Source organism: Tauraco erythrolophus, chromosome 4, assembly GCF_009769465.1.
Source record: "Tauraco erythrolophus isolate bTauEry1 chromosome 4, bTauEry1.pri, whole genome shotgun sequence".
Classification (NCBI taxonomy): Eukaryota; Metazoa; Chordata; class Aves; order Musophagiformes; family Musophagidae; genus Tauraco; species Tauraco erythrolophus.
In genome coordinates this window covers 60344795-60368279 of record NC_141468.1, presented here as the reverse complement: position 1 = coordinate 60368279, position 23485 = coordinate 60344795, and the positions used below count along the sequence as shown (strand labels likewise).

Genomic DNA, 23485 nt, shown 5'->3' with positions numbered 1-23485 from the left:
TGCCTGAATTTTTTTCCCTCCTCTTTCAGTGTAATTACAGTTGAGCCATGTAGTAATTGGGTAACTTTTTCCAAAGGAATCCTTTCTCCCAGAGTGAATCATACTTTCCACAAAAAGAACATGGAGGCAGACAAAAGACATAGAGATCCCATGGCTGTTCATGATAGAGCATTTTCCTGCCAACCCCTTCTTCCCTAGCCCCCCAGGTGTGCGCCCAGGGTAGGTGCAAGAGCCAGGCACTGAGTTTTCCTGGATAATTCCTCCCCACCCCTCCAAGACGACTTCCTCCTGGCTTGCTGTGCCCTACAGCCAAGATGAACTGCATGGTTTTCAGAGTGTCTAGGGATTCTGCAGAATAAGGACTATTTTCCCTCCTTTGGTTCCCATACCTACAAGAGTGGGTGGTAAGGGCTGGGTCAGCAGCTGAGCAGCCTTCAGGGTCAGCAAGGCTTGATAGTGCAGCTGGGCAACCCTGGATCCAGCTTCAGTCCTCGGCTCCTGTGGTTCCACCTGAACCACAAAGAGGTTTTGAGTGTGTGCTCAGTGACATTTCTTCTGCTCCTGATTTAGCCAGAGCTGAAGAGCCCAGCCTTCCTCCTAGACCCTTCTTGCCAAGTCTCAATCCATCTGACCGTTTTCCGTGTGGGATAAAAGCGTTGGATAGTAAAACACTCATTGTAAAACTATTTTCCATTGGCTTCATGGCCACACACATCTGGATCTCCTCCTGGAGCAGCCAGCAGCCTGCTTGGAAGGGTTGGATTTAACATCCTGGAGAGCAGCCTGGGTGAGGGTGGGAGAAGGCAGCTCCCCCCAAAACCAAGCCCTCTCACCCTTCCCTCGGTCTGATTGGTGGGGGGCGGGGTGGAGCAGGGCTGGGACAACTCAGCTCTTCATCTATTTAAAGGCAAGGGTGGGGCTCTTGCAGCTACTTGCCTGGGACTGTTGCACCTCGGTGGAGAGAAGCATTATCCTGCAGAGCAGCACCATGTCTTGCGTGAGTAGAGAAAGGGAGGGGGCAGCTGTTGTGTGATGGTGCTTCATGGAGTGGGACTGTGGGGAATGTGTCAGCTTGGTGTGAGAGTGCTTGTGCTGTCCTCCTCTATCTGCTCCTCAGCCCCTGTGCCAGAGGATCTGCTAGAGCTGGGTGCCTGCTGCTGGGGAGGAAGGATGCCTGCTGCGTCTGTTACAGAGGGGTGGCTGCTATTTCTTGTTCTGGTAGCAGTGGTTTTGAGGTTTTTCCTTGCAGAATCCCTTTAGGGAGATATGTGGGGGCTCCTTGTGGGGTTGGCTCCTAAGCTGGGGTAACCTGTTTTACAGCAGCTCTGCTCTGGGGAAGCAACTCTAGTAACACTTACTGCTCTCTGAGCATCTCCTCCTCTGGGCAGCCTTGCTGCTTGCTTCCTAGATGAAATTTTCATGAGTCACTGAATCATTCTCTCTCCCTTTCTTGTAAGGAAATGTGCTATACAGAAGTGTCCTTTTGTGAGTGTCAGGGATAGGTAGAGAGATGCTTGTGTCAGAAGAGTGATTGCACTTCTTTGATTAATTTATCTTTTATTAGACTGAGGGTGATTAGTTAGGGAGTGTCCCAAATGCAGGATTATTTATTGAAGTGAGATGGAGGAAAGATTCTCAGTATTATTAGGACCTTGCCTCTGGTGTGATAGAAAATGAGTACATATGGGTTTACCAGGGTGTTTTAGTTGTCCTGGAGAGAAGGTGGGGAAAGGTGTGTGTATGGAGCAGAAGAATGTTCTTGCAAGTGCTGAACGTACAGAGGAAAAAAAAACAACAAAACAACCAAAAACAAACCATGAAGCCCTTGGGAGCTGGGAACAAAGTGTCTGAGCCCCTGGGCCTAAGCAAGGCTTGAAGTTCAAATCCAACCCAGGAGAAGGGAGGGGAGGCTCCATCCCTGCACAGCCAAGCTTGTGTGGGATGATGTGAGACCCACAGGGCACTTGGGTGTGTTTGGGACAGGGCTCACGTGATGAGAACTTGCAGGTACTTATACTCCACTGCTGTGAAATACAAATATGTTGATGAGAGCAGCAGGAGAAAGGTTGGGAAATCAGGCACATGTCCCATGTGACTGGAGTCACTCTCTGGGACCTCTCTGGTGCAATGTCCTAGGGGAAGGGAGCTTCCCTGTCTCTCCAGCAGTCCAAAGCAATGCGCTGTCTTGCAAGGCAGCAGGGAATGCTGCCAAGTCAGAGCAAGTGAGCCAGCAAGTACTGAGCTAACATCTCTGCCTTTGCGTTCCCCAGGGACCAGTATGCACCAACTTGGGTCTCAAGCCTGGCCAGCGCCTCACTGTCAAGGGGAAAATTGCACCAAGTGCCAAGAGGTAAGTTGTGCTGTGCTGCCCAGGCATGGCTGAGGCACCACAATGAGTTGTCTTCTGTTGGTGGGGGACAGAAGGAATCCCTCCTTTGGGTGGGAGAGGAGCGGCTTTGGAAGGGGTTAACACCAGCAGTGCTTCCTAGTGAGTCATTGCCTAATGCACACTGCAGACACATGCTGCTGCCAAGGGGCTAAGCCAAAGCAAATGTGAAGCTCCAGCTGCATGCACTGGCAGTAACCACATCCTCTCTAGTGCAGGGCAAAGGAAATGGAAGCTGTGTCTATACTGAGATTTGGGTTGAGACCATCCCTGCAGCCACATCCTCTCCCCTGCATGAAGATGGCTGGGGAACAGGGACACCGTTACAGTGGCTTGTTTCACTGGGCGGGAAGAGATTATAGCCCAGGCAGCTGGGAGGTCTTGGATGGTCTGAGCCACAGCTCCAGTTAATGGTGCAAATGGAAAGGCTGTATGTTGCAGCAGGGGAGGGTCTCAGGCTTTTCAGGTTTGCTTTCATCCAGTGGGAGATGCCTGTCAGGTGCTAGGGGAGAAGGTGGTGAGTGAGTAGGTGGGAGTAAGCAGAAGTGTGCTCCTAAATCTGCAGGGACCAGGGTGGCTGGGGCCCCATGGGGAAGACTCTGCAGCAAAGCCCCAGCCCTTGTGTAGGTTGGTGGCTGGTGGGGCCTCTTGGTGGGTAAGATGGAGCCCATAGCTGCTGCACCAGCACTAGCGGTGTTCCAGGAAACATGTCCCAGCTCTTCCCAGTGCCTTTGAAGTTTGATAGTGTCAGAGTGAAGCCTCCTGGGCTTTCTCTTGCCAAATGACATGACTCTTCCCCTTTCATCTGGGTAAGAGGCCTGGAGGCAAGGTGGACACTGAGCTAGGAAGCTGCTTCTTCCCACTGCCATTGCAAATGCTTTGGGATAGCTAAGGACATGGAAATTATTTCAGCTGCCTGCAGGGTGGGGAGAAGGCAGTGGCTGTCAGGCAGGGTGCAGCACCAGTTATCTGTTTGGGGCTGAAAGGAAATCTGTGAAAAGCAACTGACTCCTTGAGAGCTGGTTTGGGTGCAGGATATCTCCCTGTTCAGGGCTAAGTGCAGAACCTTTCTCTTGTTAAAAGCTTTGTGGAAACTAAGTGGTGTCTCTCCCAGGGATGGCTCTGTGGGTCCTATCAGATCAGCAGAGCAGAGTAGTCCTTACTGATGCAGCACCATCTTTTTAGGGAATCTGTGCAGTTTAGCCAAGGGTTTTTTCTTTGGTTATCCTCAGCTGGGCTTGAAACAACAGACCCAGAGATGCTCATGGTAATGAGCAACATGCTACCATAGTATCAATTAAAACAATATTGATGTCTTTCTCTGCAGCTTTGTGATGAATCTGGGGAAGGATTCTTCCCACCTCGGGCTTCACTTCAACCCCCGTTTTGATGCTCATGGTGATGTGAACACCATCGTGTGCAACTCAAAGAAGGTGGAAGAGTGGGGTGCAGAGCACAGGGAGACTGTCTTTCCTTTCCAGAAGGGGGGCACAGCAGAGGTGAGGCCTGGGATGCACGCTCTGTACCTGCCCTGGTGAAGGGAGGGTGTTTGGCACAGGACATCCAACTGCTTGAGCTGTCTCAGGACTGTCTGTACAGGAGGTAGCTGGCTTCACCTGCTTGGCTGGTGCCACCATCCAAGGCTTTGAGCAGTGATGGAGGGTGGGGATCAACTGTGTGAGCTCCAGCTAGCTCAAAGGGATGTTACTATTGAACTGAGCAGGGAATGGGCATCTCATGAGAGACCATGCTGTTGAAGAGCAGGTTATGCTGCTGAGCATGTTCACCCTGCAGAGTAGAGGGTGGCAGAGCAATGCAGCAAAAGGGAAAAGCTTGAGGGTATCTTGGTAGAAACTTTCTTTTTTTTTTTTCCATTTGTCTTGCAGATCACTTTTGCTGTCAACCAAAATGATGTGACAGTCCACCTGCCAGGTCACCAGTTCGCATTCCCTAACCGACTTGGTCTCCCTGTCTTTGACTACTTTGATACACAAGGGGACTTCGTACTCCAGTCTATCAGCTGGGAATAACTTCCTCTAACACCTCTATCTCAAAGATACAGAAAAAGCAGTCAATAAATAAGACTTTTGGTCTACCCAGTCTCAAAATCTGATGTTTGATACTGCAAGTCCACATGGGTTGGTCACTTTGATGGGGGAGGAGGGTAGCCAACTTTGCTGGAATGCCATATGCAGGTGGCATGGTGCCAGCCTTGACCCTTAAAGTCATGGATGAAGACAAGAGTGAGGGGCAAAAGCCTGGGAAGGTAGAAGGTGAAAAGCCCAAGGAGAGTCTTGGGAGGAAACATTGGGGCTAGATGTGACTAGAGTGGAAAGTGGAAGGGTCCCTTAGGCCAAGTCATTCACTCTTGAGGTCTAGACTGGCACCTTACCCTGTCTGAGTAAAGTGGGTTGATGAATCTATGAAATCTGTCTTTCACTAATCAAAGTATCTGTGGCTGGCCTCAGACAGCCTTGAGTTGCTGGTAAACCTAGCGGGGCATGGAGCAAGAGGAAAGTCCTCAGTTGTGCCAGCTTTGGCCTGCACCCCTCTAGAGGCTGTTCCTAATCATGTCAGAGCTCTCCTGTGTCTTCTTGGGACCTCTTACTGCTGCACGGGGGCAGCAGTACAAAAGGATGCCTTGCTGGGTGTGGTGGAGCATGCAGTGGGCTCCTCATCCAAATCCTTTCTTCCTGTAACTGTGGAAGCATGAATGCTGTTGGGCCATGGCACATGAGGGCAGGAAACTGCAGGGATCTGTTCTTATTCTGTCCAATGTGCCTCGCTTGGTCTCTCTGGAGCTGGGAGAGACAGCAAAGCCCATCTGGGGTGTGAGATGCTAAGGATGTGTCCACTATGCTCTTCACTCATATTAGCCTAAATGAGCCTAAGCAGTTCTGTGTAAACTGAGGCTAGGGTCTGAGGAGACTGAAGATTATGAGGCATGTTTGATGTTACAGCTAGTTTTTGCTAGGGATTGTTACCTGAGGTGTCAGCCAGCAGCTGCCTTGAGGGCTCTGCCAGTACAATGCTACTTTGACAGCAATGGCTACTGTTGTTGGACAGGCTATGCCTGGTGGGCATGGGAAAGGTGGGAGCTGCCCTTTCCACAGTGCACAGCAGTTACCAGGTAGGCCTGAGATGGAAGGACCCAATCTTTGGGTCCTCACTTCCAGGCTTGGACATGAGCAACACAAAGTGCAAACTGATGTCCTACAAGGACTCCCTGCAGGTCTGGGACGATTTCTCCTATTAAGCAGTTGCAGAGCAGCTGGAGCACAGGAACTTGCTCTTACAGCAGCAGCACCTTTTGTTCCTGCTCCATTTTTCATGAGGCTCTGCTAGGTCCTGTGTCTCAGGTACCCATGAAGAGGGAGGCTTAGCTACTGGGAATTGGGGGGCTGAAGAGAGAGAGATGAGTTGGAGGCAAGGGCTCAAGATGGGCTTTTGAGCAGGGAGGCAGGAACACTTAGGGTGTACAAGCAACTTGAGGCTCTGCAGCTGGAAGTTGCCCAAAGCCAGTCTGCTCTGGATGATCACACCCTGCTCTTTAGGGCTACATCTATAATAGTAAACATGACATCTAACATTGCCACCCTGTGCATAGGCATGGCTGGGGGACAGAGTAGCCTGGGGACTCTTCCCATGGTGTGATATGGATAAGGCCATCCTTTCTGCTTACCTTTTCCTTCTGGGGATGACAAGAGAGCTTAGCTGTACAGAAGTAAGCCATATTAGGCTAGATGGCCCGAAGGTGAGAGACCTGGCCCAGTTTATGCAGTGGTGTTGACACAGCCTGGCAGACTGGGGGACATTCAGTAGGCCAGAGAGTTGAGGATTTCCTCAACCACAGCAGGGACATGGTGGTGAGGACCCCCCTCCATGAGCTGTGATGGACGTGCAGTGAAGATCTCTCCTTGCAGCTTCCTCTGCTGTGCTGATCTTGAAAGCTGAGCTGATGTGCTGACCTCTCCGAGCTGTACTTCAGGGCAATCTCATTATGTCTCTTAACTGCACTTGAGAGTCTTCTTTTTAGAAAGACTCTTCAAATATTTTTTTTGTGGAGGGTAGGGGAAGAAAGCTGAGTGTGAGCTTTACCACAGGAGGATGAACCTTATCCAGGTCTCCTGCTAGTGTGGCTGCTTCTGGAAGTGACTCACTGGTCCTGTGAAGTCCGTGACTCACTGTTGTCCTGACTTTGTTATGGCTCAGCCTGTTGCTAGCGAGGAGGTGAGGGGTGGCGAGAGTTCCTCAGTGGTATAATTTAGATGTATAGAGGTTGACTGCTCCCTTCCACCCACTCCCCAGCCTTGCACAAGGTGGAGGCCACCATGCAAGGGCTGAAGGACCTGAGGATGGAGTCAGGATCCCCGAGACAAGCACCTTGCCCCTCCAGCTGGGAAGAGTGAGCAGCCTTGCAAAGGGGAAGGCATAAAGGGGAAGGCACCACAACGATGACAATGGAAGACACCGCATGCTGGCATGGATAGTGATGAACTTTTATTTCTTGATGCGACCCCAGACAAAGGCTGGGACATGTTCCCAACTTGGAGTGCTGCTCAACCCTCACTTTCCCCCGCAGACCTCAATGACCTCCCGAAAGCCAGGGGGATGCCGTGGTCTCCCCCTGGGACAACTGCGGCCTCCCGGGAGGGTGCTGGGGGCTGCACCCTCCCACTGCGGCCAGGGCGCCGGCGGTGGCTTCCCGCGAGCAGGGTGTAGAAGAAGGGGTTGACACAGCTGTTGCCATAGGCCAGGCACGTGACGCCGAAGTTGAGGTATGCCTGGGCGGTAGGGCTGATGCCCAGAGCCTGGCCCTGGTACAGCCCGGCCAGCTGCCAGGCCCAGAAGGGAAGGAAGCAGGCCCAGTAGGCCACCACGATGGTGGAGATCCTGGAGAAGAGCCGGCGGGCAGGGGCCCGGCCAGCTGCCGGCAGCCTTGAGCCCCCAGCAGAGGAGCGGTAGGTCCGGGCCAGGCGGGCGTAGACAATGCCCAGCACCACACCAGGCAGCAGGATGCTGGTGGCGAAGAGCACTGTCAGGTAGAGCCGGAAGGCCACCGGTGTCCAGGTGGGAACGCAGATACGCTTGTGGGGGCCACCTCCCTCCCGCAGCTGAGTCATCACCATCATGGGGGCCGCAAGCAGGAGCGAGAGAAGCCAGAGGATGGCGCTGGCCAGCTTGCGGTAAGCGTTGCCGGCCTGCCTGGCCCACAGCGGCCTGGCCACCGCCCAGTACCTCTCCAGGCTCATGGCAGTCAGGAGGAAGATGCTGGCGTGCATGGTGAGGAGGTCCAGGCTGAGCAAAAGCCTGCAGCCCACATCCCCAAAGAACCAGTCACGGGCGAAGTAGGTGCAGAGCACAAAGGGGATGGTGGAGAGGTACAGGAGGTCGGCCAGGGCGAGGTTGATCACATAGACCCCCAAGGAGCCTGCTGAGCGCCCCGCCACCCTGCCAGAGGCCACCACCACCGTGTAGATGTTCCCCGCCATCCCAGTGAGGCACATGACCAGCAGCACTGCGCCCAGCGGCCCTGTGACTGGGCTGTCCCCTCCCAGCACACTACTGCCATCATCCCCGCCACTGCTTTCCTCCGAGAAGCTGCCACCCTCGGGATTCTCTCCAGGCCTTGCGCTCATGGAGCAAGGATCACAAGACATCTCTGGGTAGGGCAAGCAAGAACAAGTCAGGCTGTCAGAGACCTGTTCCTTCCCTCTGCCTTCCCGCCTTGCTGTATGGGACACGTCTAGCCTTAACACGAGAGGGAAGAATGGCCAGAGTTCAGCAGACACAGGTTACTCCAGAGAAGTCTATTCCTCACCTCCAACTGCCCAGTCCATTTTGCTGATCTTATCCATTACAAGCTTCATCCAGTAGTTTTCCTTAACCAAGGGGTTGAGAAGGAGACACCTTCCTCCCCTTCAAGACCAATAGGTGCAAAATATTCTCTGCCAGCCAGGAGGAAATGTCTCTGGTCTTCAGCAGCTCCTCACCTGTTGCTTCTCCAGCGTTCACTGTGCCCACAGAAACCAGCAGACTCAGCGGACAAGTGGATTTCTCCTTCTCCCAGGTCTGTGTCCTCTCAGCTCAGAGAGACTCTGAAGAGGTGGGCTCTGCCCCCCTGAACCAGCCCCTGGAGAGTTGCCTTGCCCACTGCATGGAGGAATGTGTCTGACTCAGAGCTTCACACGCCGGTGTGAAGGCAGTCCCAGTTTATACCAGGCTCTTAGGCACTAGCTGAGAGGCCAAGTTGGCTTCCTCCTCTTTCTTGCAGATGTGCTCCTTCTTTCCCAGTGCCTTCCTCTGGCTCCCTCTTCTTTCTTGTTCTTTTTTTCTCTTTCTTTTTCTCATTTCCCCTTGCACAGTTTTCCTCATTTGAAAGAGGATATACCTGAAAAGCCAAGACTCCCTAGCGTGGCAAAAGGGAAAAGCATTGCACCATTGCTTTAGAAGGGAAACAAGAGCCAGCCCTGAAAGCACAATAGGCAGGGAGCTGTCACACTGCTCTCCTTGGACATCAAGACCCCTTGAGGTGTAGACAATGGATGTAGCCCCCAGTTTGCAAGCAAGCCCACCAGATGGTAGGACATCTCACATTTTCTGTGACCTGACCCTCTTCCACCCTTGTCCCCCAGTCAGCGGGAAGCTCCTAGAGATTCAAAGGGCTACATATTTTAGACTCACTCTTTCCTCTCTTCCCCAAAGACCATCCTCCTTCTCAAAGCTTTCCCCCTCGTTCCCTCGAACCCCGGGAACCTGCTGCCTCACCACAGAACAGGGAGCAGAAGCCTGTTTGGTAGGCATCATTGCCTTCTAGCGGTGTATCACTACATGACACCTATGCCCCCACACTTCTGCGAGCAAAGCTACTCGGCTCTTTCTTTGCCCGCATCCGGGCCTCATTCGTCTCAGGAAACAGACACGGTTGGACAGAATTTGCAGAGCGGAGACAGATGCTCCATTACTAAATGTGCTCTGCTCAGAGGGGTTTTCAAGCCACTCCAGCCACACTTTTTCACGTCATCAGTGTATTAGCTTTGCTGTGTCCAAGTCAAATGCCTCCACTCATCTCCAGCAGCGATAACGCAGCAGCAAATAAAAGAAGGGAGCATCCCATCCATACTGCCCTCACTGCAGTAGGATCAAAGCACCTTCCCAAGCAATGTGCTGCATGCCACAGCAACAGCTTCAGCACGACCGTGCCACAGAAGTGGGTGTATAGTGCATAGGGATGTGCCATACAGGGATGATGGAGGCAACTCGAGAGGCCTCCCTCTGGGTTATCTCCATCAGCTCTTGACATGTCTGGGTCACTCTCTCTACTGCTCTTCCCAGAGGAGAACTGAACATTCAGGTTGTTTAGATGGGGCTTGAGCTTTTTTTTAAATGGACTGCTCCATTTTCATGTTATCAGAACTGAAAGGCACTTTGTTTTGGAACACAAACTTTGCAATGGCTTTTGGGTTTTAGGACAGTCATGCTCCTAACTGGGAGAGATCAGCAAACTGCAGTGAAAATATACTTTTGGGTGGAATGCTCCATTGCGCCATGGCAGCAGGATGAGTGATCCTGCTTCTCATGCAGGAAGCTGATGTTCCCAACTGGTTGTGGTGGTCTCAGCACAGAGAGGGGTGTTCAGAGAGCAGAAGGAGACAATGACTTTACCCATTGGGCTCTGATGGAAAGATTGAGTCTACATGCCCAAGGAAATGCAATGAATAGCCATGGCTTCTTTTTTCAAGAAATGACCTCATGCCTTAGCAGTTAGCAGCTCAGCTCATTTAGAAAGTTAAAATAAATTACACCGGGATTTTAAAAATTCATTTCTTCAAGAGCTAATTAAAATACTGCTTGCCTCATTAATTCCAGGTAGCTCCTCTTAACACACGACATGCCTACTCTCACACTGCCCACATAAAACTGCAGCCACATCAGATACTGCATTCATCAGCAGAACTCAGCTGGTTCTTCCAGCATGGGAAATGCAGCTCTCCCAGGACAGCTTTAAGAGATGATCTTTAAGATATGAATCATAGGTTGATTTAGTGGTTAGGGCTAACTGTTACTAGAAGGACGTGAACATACAGACTTCCCTGTTATACTACTGCATAAAATTATATGTATGTGATATACCATATATACATATGTAACATATCAGGCAAAATGAAAGTGCCAGGCCTCCGACATACAGAGAATGAGGGAGCAGAAATCCATGTATTACCATCTTTAGACATCAGCCCCTAAGCTGTAGTAAAGACAACAGAGTCTGGACTCTGTTTCAGACACACCATAAGTTGCTCTCTGCAGGACCCAAGCTCTCTCCATTGGTTTGACCAGAGACTCAAATTTGACAGCTGAACTTCAATGGCATGAATATCCCTTACAGCATCTTACCTAGGGCAGTATTCCACCTTCCACTTTTTGTTACATGCACACACACACACACACACACACACATTATCCACATACAGACACATATATACGCACAATTGATTTTAAGCAGATCTCAATCTGCTCTGTAGGAATCAGAGGAAGGTCTCTGCACAAATGTGGTCTGAAGAAGCTTTCAAAACCACACACAGCAGGAGGAAACAGGCCTCACATTTGGCTGTTAGATTACATCTTTTAAGTGGCCTTTCTCAACTACAGCTCCAACTGATCAAATATCTAGATATTTCACATCTCTGTTGCCAGCAGAGAAGCCATTTCTTGTAAAGTAACAGTCTCTCCTAGTCCAGAAGCCCCTGCAACCCAGTGGGGTGTAGCTCCAGCCAGACAGCTGTTTTCTTGCATAAGGTAGGTAGGCTGTCTGCAGTTTCATGCAAGAGTGATGCTAGATTCCATGTCTAATACAGCAAGTGCCAAATTTTCAAGGCCCAATTGACAGGCAAGGGCTGCCAGCATCCAGTCATATCACAGTGATTTAACAGTGACAGGTTGCACTGAGGAGTCAGACTCACAAAATCTTGCACTTGAAAGGAAGCAGCTTAATTTGGTCCCCAGAACAAAGTGGACTGTCTATGGGGAAAAAAGCGCTTCAGAGGGTGCTTCAAGAGCACTGTGTTTCTCTGTTGTTCATCTCCTCTCCTCTCCTTACAGCCCATCCAACAGGACCAGGTAGAGTCGAGTCATAGCGAGGTTCCCACATGGCTTCCTAGGATTTAAACTTGAAGTAGGCTTCAACTGTAGTGAAGGAAAAAGGTGGTGGATTACGGCAATACCCTGAGCTGGAGTGGCAGGAGGGGAAGGAAACAACATCCAGACACTTACTTGCATATTCCTGTGGTGTCATGGCCTGGTTGATGACACTAGTGAAGGCTGCGAACCAGTCCAGCTGGTCAGTCTCTGTCTCGCAGGTGAAGAGGTATTCCCGGTCGGGGGTAACAATGGTGAGGCCATAGTGCCAAGACAAGTTGCCCTGTGTCCCTGAAGGCAATCCCTTCTGGACGCTGTAACCATTCTCTCTGCTGCCCACAAATACCTCGCCCTTAGCAAATGCATCCTGCACATCAGGAGGGACAAAGAGGGATTTACAGAATCCCAGAAGAACTAGGGAATAATAGCAGTGCACCTAAGGACAGGAGGAGAGTGGATGAGGACCAGGGATGTAGCAGCAAGAAGATTTGAAAGTGGTTGGGGGCTTCAGAAGAGCAGGGAGGCTATGATCAAAGACAGCAGTGGAAAGAAAATTTAAGAGCGTAGATCTCGAGACGAACTGTTGCTCCTGTCTCTCCATGTCACCCCCGTGTCGCTCTCCTCCCCATCACCACCTTTACACCGTCCCTGTTCCCCTTGTCTGCAGGCAGTGAAACAAACACAGAAAGCGTGGGATGAACTAAATGGGATGGAAAGGGAAAACGTAGAGTCCATTCAGAGCAGCTGGGGAACCTGCAAGCCTCCCTCACTGCAGAGCAAAGACTCTGGTTGCACTCTGACCGTGCCCTCAGCACTGTTGCCTGCAACTGCCAGAGGTCAGATCTCCCCCTCACCAAAGGGTCCTTGAAGTACATGAGCCTGCGGTGATCCAGCGTGAACCAGCGCTTCTTAAAAGCCTCTCTCTGCTGTGAAGGGAAGAGGTGACATATGTAAGGGGACAGTGCCCTCTGCCGCGAGCAGTGCGAAAGGATACCCAAAATTCATCCCAACCACTTGAACCAAGCCCCTGCCTTAACAGCAACCTCCTCCTCACCCTTTCTGAGCTGAGTGGGGATCATTATCGGGTTTTTCAGACCCAACTGCTGTCCTCAACTCTTGGACTTCTGTGAAGGACCCCAGAGTTGAGACAGGAGAAATCTAGATGCTAAATACCTGTAAGGTCACGCACACACAGACACATGCAGGGAGATCTGTTGTTCTGGGAGAAAGCAGGGACTCTGGCTCCATCTACTTTCACATGTGTCCTTCCCCTTCCTTTTATTCTCCCCTCCCTTGGTGCACATACACTGTTCCCACGAGTGTCTAAAGGGTCAGGGGGGAATGGGAAAACAGTAGGAGAAAAAAATTGAAGCAGGGAAGGTCAGTGGCTCTCTGGCAGGTCCCTGACAGATTTTTTTCTCCCACAGCAGCCCACCTTGGGACCAGTCTTCTCCATGTATCCCTCCTTCAGGAAGTTTCTTGTCAGCCGATTTTTAATCTGACAAAAAGGCAAGAGTAACATTCACTTAGTCACGTTTCTTTGCTATTCGCTTTCACCCCTCCACCCTTCCTTCTATTCCCCCAAATTCAGCCACCTTTAAAATTCATGTTCACAGAACTGCCTAGCCAGGAGTCACTTTTGTCTCCAAAGTGCCCAGAAACAGCAGAGCGGTTATTCTCTGGCCATCGCAGGCCTTTTTACACACACTTTCTCATCCCTCCATCTAAACACTGCTATTTCCACTTCCGTACCTGAGGATCTAACAGGAACTAATGGGCTCTTTTATCACATAACTGAGTACCAGCAGGAGACTCAGCACTGCGCTCTAGTGCCGCCTTACCTCATTATCGCTGGCAATGGGAAATGCCACTTTCAGATAATGGAACTGCACAGAGCGAATGGCATTGAACCAGTCCACTACCTCCTGAGAACGGAAAAGGACGGGACAGAAAGCTTTGTCAGAGCAACAGTGAGCCATCTAAATTTACCCAGCTGCACCCAACCCGATCTTAACTACAAACACAGCCAGCTCTCCCTCCCCAGCACCTACAGCATCTCCTTCACACGCACACAGCCAGCATGGCTGACCCATTCCCCGCATGCACAGGTGGCACATCTGCACATCTTCTACAGCAGCTCCTCCTATGCAAACTGACTCGGCCAGTGCTCCTGTCCTGCTCCCTGCCGCAAAACTCTCACACAAACACAGGGCCAGAATCCCCACCTCATTACCTACAGCAACTCACACACACCCACACCCATCGTACCTGTGCTTCAGACTATCAGCTTCTCAGATCACCTCAATTGTTTTGCAGTGTTTGATGCTAAAACAAGATACCTTTCCACTTTCATGGTAGACAAATATATTCCGGGTCTTGTTGTCTTTGAGATAGGTGATCTGCAGGCCATTGGGGTTCCCAATCTTCACTGGCTGGAACGTAGCATTGATGACATCTATTTTAACATTGATTTTGGGTTCTTTGGCCTGAGAACAGAATGGCAGTGGTCACGCATGAGCATTCCTAGTGGGAAAGAGACCTGAGCTGACTTAGTGGGATAAGGCAGGGTCAGAGGGTGTTAAAAGGCAATTAACTGTTCCTTCCCACCAAAACTGTTGTAGTAGACACTCCCTTCACTGTGTGGCATGCTCAAGCCCAAACAGTGGCCTAGTCCCTCCAATTTGGATTTGAGCTGTGACTACTATGGAACTGCCAGTGAGACACTAGGAGTGCATCTGTCTTTACAGCTGAGCCAGTCTAAAGGCTAACTGACCCCAAAAGGAAAGACCCCAGTCCTGCTCCTCTCTCCTCCAAGCCATTCCCTCCCTCGCAACAGCATACTAGCACTTGCTGCATTCATTTCAGAGAGATGAACTAGCAGAAGAGTAGCCCTCCTCAAAACAAACCAGCCAATGGGGTTTTGCCAGCTTGGCTCACAGCACAGTGAGGCTCTTTCCAGGGATGGTGCAGGATTACACAGCCAGGCAAACAGATAGGGGTGAAGTGAAAGATCAGCCCTTTTATTAGCAGTGAGGGAAGGGAGCAGGGAAGCACAAAGGGAGGATGTGGGGAAAATGTCACCTAGAGAGTAGGAAGGGGACCTCTCTCCTCAGTGACATGTTTCAGTTATCATCCCTGGCCTGGGATGAGCAAGGCAACCTCAGAAACATATGTAGGAAATGGAAACATCTCCATAACCCTGCTGCCCTGGGTGGAGTATGCACCGAGGTGGGAGTTGACCACCATACTCACATCCTGCTTGGTGAAATACTTCAGACATCCCTCTCTCTCAGACAAGAGGAACTTGCGGGGTAGAAACTGCCCGTTGTCTCGGCCTCGCTTCCAGAGGATACCTTCCTTCACCCCTAGGAGCAGAAAGGCAAATTTTAAGAGCATCCCCCCCACACACACACAGTAGGCACCAGAGAGCTGCATGCCTGGAGTCCCAGTCATGCCTCTGGGATAAAGCACATGATGGACTATTGCTGAGAGCAAACACTGGGAAGGAGAGGTCTCACTTCTGACTTACAGCTGAAGATAGTTGTGTTCCCGGGTTTGCAGCCCAGATAATCAATCACCAAAAGACATTTCCAGATGCTTCCCACCTCGTAGTCCAACTCTCACTACTTCCTCTAACAGCATGAGCTGTCTCTCTGGTGAATACCAGAGTCCTGGCCCACGCAGACCCTGGAGTGAGATCAGAACTCTTCCTATTTGACCCTGCAGATCCTTGGGCTCCAGTGCCTTGTGTCACAGCTCTGGCAGTGACATTTCAAAGACAACTGCTGTGGCTGGAGAGGGTGGCATGCAGCAGGACAGAAATTCCTTACCGCAGAGGTCTGGGTCCACCAGGACAGCAAGTGCCTTCGAACAATGCCAGCTGGTAATACCAGGCTTGGAAGCAACCCGTGGCAGTGTCAACCTACACTGCCCACAATTTAAATTCCCCTAAAACAATGCCCTGTAAGTACCAGCCAGGTTCTCAGGAGTATGTGTGGGATTTGCAACACTGACACTATGAGCTTTCTCCTCATGGTGCTCAAAAGCTTCCAGTGAAAGCAACAGACAGGACAATTTGGTGCTGTGCTCTGCTCTTACCATCAGAATACGGCAGCTGTTTTCCTGGTTCAGTGAACTCTCTGCGTTCGTATTTGGCCCGTATCCACTGTTCTCGCAGCACTCTGGGGAAACAGGTGACAGGTAGCTCAGAAACAAACTAGAGGAACCCAGAACTGCCCTTCCCCCTTTTCTTCTGTAGGTAGCAACTTACTGGCAGTCATTGTAGGTTGGCTGGTAATAGTAAATAGGGATGTGAGCTTCGTATGTGGCTTTACTCACAGCATTCCCATGCTTGGCCAGAAACTGCAGAGTTAGACAAAGAGTTAGTGCCTTCCCTTTGATGCAGACTCACGCTGCACTTTTTCTTTCCTGACACACTACAGGGCTAGATGCACATGAAGCTCTAATGGAGCATTCTCTTTCTCGTCCATTGCAACATCCCAGAGAAGTCTGGCTACAGAAAGGTGGGTCTCAAAGGTCTTGTCTACTCTCAGAAGTTACACCGATTGCACCTGAATCAACAGAAGGCCATAAATGTCACTTCCATGGGGTTGGGTGTACACGCATTCAGTGGATTTGCTGCCATGACCCACAACTCCGGGGAGACCAAGTTCAACATCTCTGCAATGCCATCTGGGAGAACATTCCAAACCTCTTCGCTCCTCTCTAAAGAGCAGCAAAACATAGATTATTTTCTTTGGATCTCCAGAAATTTTTTTTGCGTCCATTGAAGATTAATGGGTTGAGGGAGGTGTAACAGGAGAAGTCAAGTTCCCATAAATGCCATTTTTCTCAAGAGATCACATTATATCTGGAAACTCTTCCCGGAGCACAGAATTGCCCAAGATTTTCCCCTCAGACTGCTGAAATCAAGAGGAGACATTGAGGCTGGATGGTGCTAGCAAGTGGGAAATTAGTAATCCGGAGCAACGAAGACCCTGAGCCTTGGCAAGATAGGTTACAAGAGCTCTGCATTTGCCATAAAGTAACAGGACACAGGGAGACACATAAGGCAAGGCGTCATCCCCCTCCCAGTGGGTTATGGGGAGTTATCCTCACTTAAGTATCCAGAGCATGAGTAGCAAAGGGACTACATATCAGATTAAATCTCCAACTCTGTGGGGCCAAAGGACTGACTTTCCCAGGACATGTTAGTGTATGGCCTAGCCCCAACTCGCCTGACATACTAGTGGGGATAAAGATCTCACCTGCACCTGAGCATCATCCCAGTGGTCCATCTTCAGGGATTTGACTTTGCTGATGCTAGGGATGTTGCGGTGAATTCCCGAGCAGCTGAGGCATATAAAGACACCCAAAGTAGAGGATGCCCAGTCAGGATCTGAGGACATAAAAAAAGGGTATGAATAGAGATAGTAAATTCCCATGGAAGATGTGCCTCAACAGAGAAGATAGCCTGGAGAAACAGAGAGCTGTGCGACCACAGTTTCACCTGATCTGATTGATTGAAACCCAAGGTACAGGCAGGAAAAAGCATAGCTATTAGTCTCTCATTCCCCCTGCCTCAACCACTTCATCTGAATCTCTATTGACCCAAACCTTGAAAAATTCCAAAGTGCTCTGTGAACTCACATTGTATAAAGGGTTACCCACAATTAAACTGAAATCACCTCTAGGAAAAGAATCCAGGAGCTGTTTAATGTAACACAACAAACCTCCAACAGTATTTAGCTCAGCAAGTGAAAAGCAGCCTTGAATCAAAAATTCTCCAGGGAGAATCTAAGAAGGTAAAATGGTACTAATTAACCCAGTCTTAATTTGGCTTGAGTGGTACACTCCACATGCCCCCTTGGGCAGGACTACAATGGGTGTTTTCAGCAGCACCTGTAGGACCTCAAACTGGATACTCTTTTGAGAGGGCAAGCCCTTCAGTAAAAGAAGTCTCAGGTGCTTGTGGCAGGCTGTCAGTTCAGAGCTGAGTCACAGAGGAGACAATACCCTCCTGAATCATGCCTTCTTTCTGCAGCAGTTAGGATTTCACTGGGAACTTTCCTGTCAGGTCCTGACTGGGCACGACCTCGATTTCTATTCGAGATCTGACATGACTACAACCCACAGTGCTGCAGCTACACAGCCCCTGTTCATCTGGCACTACTATGTTCCCGTCCTTCTTCCCACCAGCGGCCTGGCAGCATCTCCTTCCCCCCTCCCTTGCCAACTCACCTCCAGGGAGAGGAAGTGAATATCCAGGCAGAGTGATGCCTCTCCTCCCGCTCTGCCCCAGGCTCCTGTGCAGTCAGACGGCCAGCACCAAACTACTGCTAGAGACCAGCCCTAGCTCCCTGCTTCTGACTCTTCCTCCAGCAGCCCTCGGGGACTCACCTGGCTTCCCACAGTCTGCACACAAAGAGTTTTCTGCTCTTCTCCACACCTCCTTCAGGGCCTTCAAGCTCCTCTCGTTGCCTCCAGCCATCATGTCCAAATGCTATCCCTCTGGGCAGGGCAGGGAGAGCAGCTGCCTGTGCCTTCTGCACCTGTGGGCCAACCCACTGGGTTGCCCAAGGGAGAAGGAGATGCCAGAAGCTCTTGCAGATGGTAGAAGATGGAGAAGGCAGGAGAAGCTGTAAGGTTAATGGAAGGAGTGTGGAGACTGAATGCACCTGAGCCGGCTGAGCAGGGACGAAGAGGCTGAAGTGCACCCAGACTGCAAGTGAGGAGGAGGAGAAGACCTGCCCCATGGGCGTGGAGGGAAGTGCAGCAATTAACCACAGAACTGGTTTTTCCGCATTTCTGCTGGTGAAAGGACAGGCCAGGAAAAGAGCACAAGCAGCAAGAGAGCTGATAAAGGCGAGGCGGCGCTGGACAAGAGCCACTAGGCTGTGCCAGGATTCGTCACACTCTGTGGGGTGAGGGGGTTGACTTTGGCTGCCCCCCCACCGCGTCAGCAGCTTCCACCAAAGTCAGCTGGCCACCACACAAGCATTACACTCATTTTTAGGGCAACGACCAGAGGGAAAAAAAGGTTCAAGAGTTCAGCCAAAGTCACTCAAGCCAGCAGCCAAAAACACGGCAGACCTGATGCCCCCACCTCCTCACACCAGTACTCCTCTCCATCATGGGCTACAGAAACCATGGCTGTTCAGCCAGGTGCTGTATCCTGGAAACTCAGTGTCACAGCTGAGACCAGTCCCCGTTTGCCTTATCCCCTCCTGACCCCGCCCCAGCTAAGAGCAGCACAGGTGCCACCAACACCAAGCAATGACAATAGCTTAAAATAAACACTCAGACCTTTATTGAAGAAATGCAGATGTTAAATATTTTAAGGAGTGACCTTTGTCATAGAGATGCATATGTAAAATACTTGGACGAGTGGCAGAGCAGATGTGGGGGCAAGACACGGGGTACCACACTGGCTGCACAAGGCAGAGCCACGAGAGCCTTTTGCCAGGAGGAAGATGAAGAGGAGCAGAAGCTGAAGAGCAGGAGGAGCTAGAGGCACCCAAGCCTGAAGGAGCCTACTGACCGCACCAGGCTGGATGCCAGGGCTGGCAGCAGACACCTGGAAGGCCCAGGCCAGCAGCTTCTCTCTCCTGGCCCCAGCTCGGGGGAAAACGTGCACCAGAAGCAGGTGAAGGGACACACGCAGGTCCCACACAGTAATGGGACAAGAGGACTCGATGCCGGCCCCGCTCTGCTCCTTCAAGCGACCCCACAGCCCAGGCAGCGGCCCTGGCGTGTGCCTCCTCCTGCTCACCCCACAGCCCACCGCCGGTGATGCTCGGGGTCCCCTCACACCCTGGGGCCGCTCCGCTCTCAGCCCAACAGCGGCTCGGCCGACGAGGGACACCCGCTCGGAACTCCATAAGGAAACAAGCCCTCCGAGAGCACCCGCGGTACAGCAGCACGAAATGGCGGGGAGGAAGGGGGCCGGCCCTCACGGCCGGGCGGCGGCGGAAGGGGCGGGCGGTGGCAGCGGCAGCGTGGTAGCGCCATGGGTCGCAAGAAGAAGGGCCTGGGCGGCCGTGAGGGGCGGCTGGTTGTGACTTTCGACGAGAAGAGCCGGAGGTGAGGCCGGGCAGGCGGGCCCTGGTGCGGGGGAGAAGCATCCCCTGGCGAGGGAGTCGTTAAAGCCGGGTTTGTTTTTTTTCTGTGTTGCCGGAGGCAGGGAGTACCTGACCGGCTTCCACAAGCGGAAGGTGGAGCGGAGGAAGGCGGCGCTGGAGGAGATCAAGCGGAAGCTGAAGGAAGAGCAGAGAAAGATGAAGGAGGAGGTACCCGCGCACGCACCCTCCGTGGGAGAAGGGTCCCCCCTTCCTGCCGCGGCGACCTAGGAGCGGGGCAGGCCGCAGGGACCAGGCCGTGGGGCGAGAGGGGGCTTCGGGCATCTCCTGCACTGTTTGCAGGGGGATGGGGGCCGTCCCCGGCGGAGGTGGGCGACTGGAGCGGGAGAGGCACCTCAGTGACCTGTTTCCCCCCCTCAGCGGCACCAGGAGTACCTGAAGATGTTGAGCGAGAGGGAGGAGGCGCTCGGTACGTGCTGGCCGGTCGCGGGCGCTGGGCCCGCGGCTGCGGGAGGGGTGGGGGGTGGGTGCCTGTGGTCCAACACCCTTGACTGGGTGATAAAAGCAGCGATCTGGTCGGTGACCTCCTGGTGGGACAGGGCTCAGGTGGGTTGTACAGAAAGGAACAAGCAGGAGGGCATCTCTAAGATGTTAGCAGGTCCCCGCTGCTGGGAGAAGGAGCTTGCCCTTTATGCTTGTCGTTTAACCCTGTGTGCAAAGGCTGGGTCCTCCCTCAGCATGGCACTGCAAGAACAAATGAGTGTATCTTGTGAAAAGTTTGGCACCTTACAGTACAGGATTTCTTATCTCCCCAGACGAGGCTGATGAACTGGAGCACTTGGTGACATCGCGAACAGAGTCTGTGAACATTGATCACCCTAACCACATTGTAACAGTGACCACCATCAGTGACCTGGACCTCTCAGGGGCACGTCAGCTGGGACTGACCACCCCTATGGTAAAGCCTCTTGCTGCTTCTCTGATTGTATCAGCTGTAAACATTCTTGAGGCTGGCTAGGTAGGCCTGGTGCTGCCTGAATATGCCCAAAGACATGCAGCTGGCTAGGAGCAGGGATGAAAGGGAAAAAGTCATAACTTCACATTCCTCCACAATTTATGTTGGGCCTCTAAAGAGGAGGAAATGTCCTACGTGAACAGCTCACTCCAGACCTTCTGGAATCCTGTGCTAGTCCCAGCTGACTTTGTGTAAGTGAAAGGCATCACAGGACTGAATGAGGAGAATGTAGTATTTTAAAAGCCAATACAACACAAGCAGCAAGATTTCAGACTTTGCTGCATGGGCTATCCTCAACCTCTTTACTGTGTCCTGTCCAGGAAAAAGTACTATTAGCATGAGGAGAGGTTTCTCTCTCTCTAATCCTGTGCTTGGACTGCAAATAAGGAAACCGTTCAGTTCTGGTTGTGGTAGCTTTTATTCTCAAAACATATTGTAACTCAGATCTCCTCTTTGTTTCATAGAGGTTTTCAGGCACTGGTTGACTTGATCCTTTTGATCTTCGTGACTCATGGCTGGATTTGAACTCTTTAGGGAATTGTGTTAACCTTTTACATTTCTAAGGCCATCTTCTAATCTGAAAATTCACTTAAAGAGGTTTTGATAGTAATTTAAGAAAAAAGCTGAAGCCTTCAATTCATAGTTTAGGCTTCAATCGCATGGCTGTTAAGATCATGCTGAAGTTTTTGGGTCTTAGGGTGGATTACTGTAGTTCTTCTGACTGGTTGTCCCTTTCTGAGGGTCTGCAGTAATAAACCTTGAGATTTGGACAGCAGGGAACGTGGAGCATTAAAAAGAACTTCATCCATGACTAGATGGTTCACAAAACAGGATCAAACCAAGAAGGCAGTAGAAACACCAGAATGGCAAGACTGCCTGCTATAATGTGTTTTTTCTCTTTTGCTTCCTTTTTAAGGAAAAAAGTGATGGATCAGAAGAGAACAAAGCGGAAGAGGTGGTGAACAAGCCTGTAAAAACAATGCCCAAGAAGTCCAGAAACCCCTTCCTGTCTGAAAAGTATGTATGAATTCATTGAACTGTCTGGTGCTAGACTCTGCAAGCTGATCAGTAGAATGTTGCGTTCCCAGACCAGCCCTGTGGTTGCAGGGAGGGGATGCTGTGCTGTCCGGGTGTGCGTGGGCAGGAGCCAGCAGAGGGCACTGGCAGAGCACAGGTCTGCCCAGGACACTCGCTTCTCATTGCCTTAATCCCTGGTGACAGCGGCAGCAGGAGGAGGATGTGGTGCAGAGCGGGTTTTGTCCTGAACTGTTTACCTAGTCCTTCTCCAGATATTGCAGGGTGCAGAGTTTTGTCTCTAGGATTGAAGGTCAAAAGACTCTAAAGCTTTGGCATTCTCCAGTTTTTCAGTATCCAGGATTTACAGCTGCTTTGGGCATTCAGAGAATCGCTTAACTCTGGTGGCTGACCAGCCCACTGCTCAGAAAATTCGTTCTGATTGTTGTTGCACATGTAGACTTGCAGTTTTCCTGCCCTGTCAGAATGATGCCTGCCTGGCACAGTGGAGTTCCCCTGGGGCTTGTCATGGCTAGTGTCTGCTCCTGCTGGGCCACACAGGGCTCTCCTGCTATTGCTGTGGTGTTGTCTTGCTCCTGCAGACTTCATTCCCCAAACTTTTCTCTCTTCCTGTCCTGCACAGGATCTCTTCTCTCACTGCCACGCTGCACATGCACAGCCGGAAAAAGACAAAAGGAAAGAGACTCCAACGTGGGCAAGGTCCACGGAAGAAAATCCAGAAATCCAGCACAGGGCGAACTACTAAGACTCAGCGACGGAGGCTGACAGGCAAAATAGGCCACGACCAAGATTAATGGAGAAACTAGTGCTTGAACCAGCAGTTGGAACAGTGCTCCTGCTGTGGCCTGCTGCTCTTCGGAGATCCTTCATCATGGGCAAGGGCCTTGTTTACTTGACGTTCTGACCAGCAGCGAGCCTTGTTCAGCCCTTCTCATCTCCTGAGCACTAGTCAGGGTGTCTAGACACTCTCCCCGTTTATTTCTTCAGTGATCGCCAGCTAAGCATCTGGGTGCCACAGAGTCTCTAAATTAGAAACTTCTGGGGGTCAGATTCTCCGTTTGACATAACCCTTCTGTCCTTGGGCCTCGCCTTCCAGAGCTGATACTTGGCTTTTAATAAAGGAGAGGATTGGGGGTTGAGTGCAACAAGCACGTTGTCAGGGCAATTTATGAGACTCCAAAGAGCTCTACTTCGACTCCTGCATCAGTGCCCTGACATACCTGCTGTGCAGTAAATCCTTTGTCCATAGAGACATGGTGTGGTCCTGTCTTGTGTTTCTTCTCCAGTGCAACACCTGAATGCAGGGGTACTTTTTGTTTGGTACCTTTGCCAGGTGAAAATTAGTAACTTTGTGAATAAATATGAAGTCATTTTGCCAAGAGAAAAGGATTTGTGACTTACTTGAAGCACAACAGCAACTGTGCTAATGCCAGTACCAGCTGGAAAAATGGGAGATGATTCCTGGTGCTTAAAGGATGTTGAAATCCACTGGTGCTTGGGAAGTGGAATAGCTAGGAGCTATTTCTGTGGTAACACAGAGCCAGCCAGAGCAGGAATGGCTCATTCTGTTGTCTGCTGAATATGCCGATCTTAGTTGCGATAGCTCAGAGGAGTATGAAATGCCCTAATGCCCTTGCTTGTATGTGTGTGGCCCTCCGGGATGGGAGCAGCAGAGGCTGCCCTTTACCTCAGGGCTGGTGCAGTTGTCAGCAGTTAATTGCCTTTATTCTTGGGACCTCAGCATATGTTTTTTAGCATGGATGCCTTCAGCGGCGGGGGCGGAGGGGGAGCGTGGCACAGCGGAGAAGAAGTTTGCATGGTTGGGGTTGAGGAATA

General features: G+C 51.3%; 4 protein-coding genes across 5 annotated transcripts; 2 read left to right on the top strand and 2 right to left on the bottom strand.

Moving 5' to 3' along the window:
• Nucleotides 1-950: 950 nt before the first annotated feature.
• Nucleotides 951-4447, top strand: LGALS1 (galectin 1). Its single transcript, XM_009987717.2, has 4 exons — nt 951-997; nt 2271-2350; nt 3714-3885; nt 4273-4447. The coding sequence occupies exons 1-4, from the start codon at nt 989-991 to the stop codon at nt 4414-4416; spliced, it is 405 nt and encodes a 134-aa protein (XP_009986019.1). The 5' UTR covers nt 951-988; the 3' UTR covers nt 4417-4447.
• A 2498-nt stretch (nt 4448-6945) lies between these two features.
• Nucleotides 6946-8065, bottom strand: LOC104380264 (urotensin-2 receptor-like). Its single transcript, XM_009987720.2, has one exon. The coding sequence runs from the start codon at nt 8044-8046 to the stop codon at nt 6946-6948; it is 1101 nt and encodes a 366-aa protein (XP_009986022.2). The 5' UTR covers nt 8047-8065.
• A 3328-nt stretch (nt 8066-11393) lies between these two features.
• Nucleotides 11394-18032, bottom strand: LOC104380263 (arf-GAP with dual PH domain-containing protein 1). Its single transcript, XM_009987718.2, has 11 exons — nt 17921-18032; nt 16789-16919; nt 15792-15883; nt 15620-15702; nt 14774-14886; nt 13861-14007; nt 13363-13446; nt 12957-13019; nt 12376-12447; nt 11657-11888; nt 11394-11569 (listed from the first exon to the last, which is right to left on the bottom strand). The coding sequence occupies exons 1-11, from the start codon at nt 18012-18014 to the stop codon at nt 11541-11543; spliced, it is 1140 nt and encodes a 379-aa protein (XP_009986020.2). The 5' UTR covers nt 18015-18032; the 3' UTR covers nt 11394-11540.
• Nucleotides 18033-19527: 1495 nt separating this feature from the next.
• On the top strand, nt 19528-23097 carry NOL12 (nucleolar protein 12). 2 transcript variants are annotated; one of them, XM_086610226.1, is made up of 6 exons: nt 19528-19603; nt 19704-19809; nt 20020-20068; nt 20415-20557; nt 21531-21631; nt 22272-23097. In XM_086610226.1, exons 1-6 carry the CDS (start codon nt 19530-19532, stop codon nt 22441-22443), a joined length of 645 nt encoding a protein of 214 aa, XP_086466352.1. In that variant the 5' UTR covers nt 19528-19529; the 3' UTR covers nt 22444-23097. The 2 variants fall into 2 exon arrangements, with proteins under 2 accessions (XP_086466352.1, XP_086466353.1); XM_086610227.1 differs by lacking the exon at nt 20020-20068 and having other exon boundaries at nt 19700-19809.
• Nucleotides 23098-23485: the final 388 nt, after the last annotated feature.

Excerpts from the sequence above, each read along its gene's own strand:
- LOC104380263 (XM_009987718.2), bottom strand. The coding sequence starts at position 18,014 with ATGATGGCTGGAGGCAACGAGAGGAGCTTGAAGGCCCTGAAGGAGGTG. Across the intron at positions 14,008-14,773 it reads AGTATTTCACCAAGCAGGAT|GCCAAAGAACCCAAAATCAA; the intron begins GTGAGTATGGTG and ends TTCTGTTCTCAG. Across the intron at positions 12,448-12,956 it reads TGGAGAAGACTGGTCCCAAG|CAGAGAGAGGCTTTTAAGAA; the intron begins GTGGGCTGCTGT and ends TTCCCTTCACAG.
- LOC104380264 (XM_009987720.2), bottom strand. The coding sequence starts at position 8,046 with ATGTCTTGTGATCCTTGCTCCATGAGCGCAAGGCCTGGAGAGAATCCC.
- NOL12 (XM_086610226.1), top strand. The coding sequence starts at position 19,530 with ATGGGTCGCAAGAAGAAGGGCCTGGGCGGCCGTGAGGGGCGGCTGGTT. Across the intron at positions 19,604-19,703 it reads TTCGACGAGAAGAGCCGGAG|GGAGTACCTGACCGGCTTCC; the intron begins GTGAGGCCGGGC and ends TGCCGGAGGCAG. Across the intron at positions 19,810-20,019 it reads AGAGAAAGATGAAGGAGGAG|CGGCACCAGGAGTACCTGAA; the intron begins GTACCCGCGCAC and ends TCCCCCCCTCAG.
- LGALS1 (XM_009987717.2), top strand. Across the intron at positions 2,351-3,713 it reads ATTGCACCAAGTGCCAAGAG|CTTTGTGATGAATCTGGGGA; the intron begins GTAAGTTGTGCT and ends CTTTCTCTGCAG. Across the intron at positions 3,886-4,272 it reads AGAAGGGGGGCACAGCAGAG|ATCACTTTTGCTGTCAACCA; the intron begins GTGAGGCCTGGG and ends TTTGTCTTGCAG.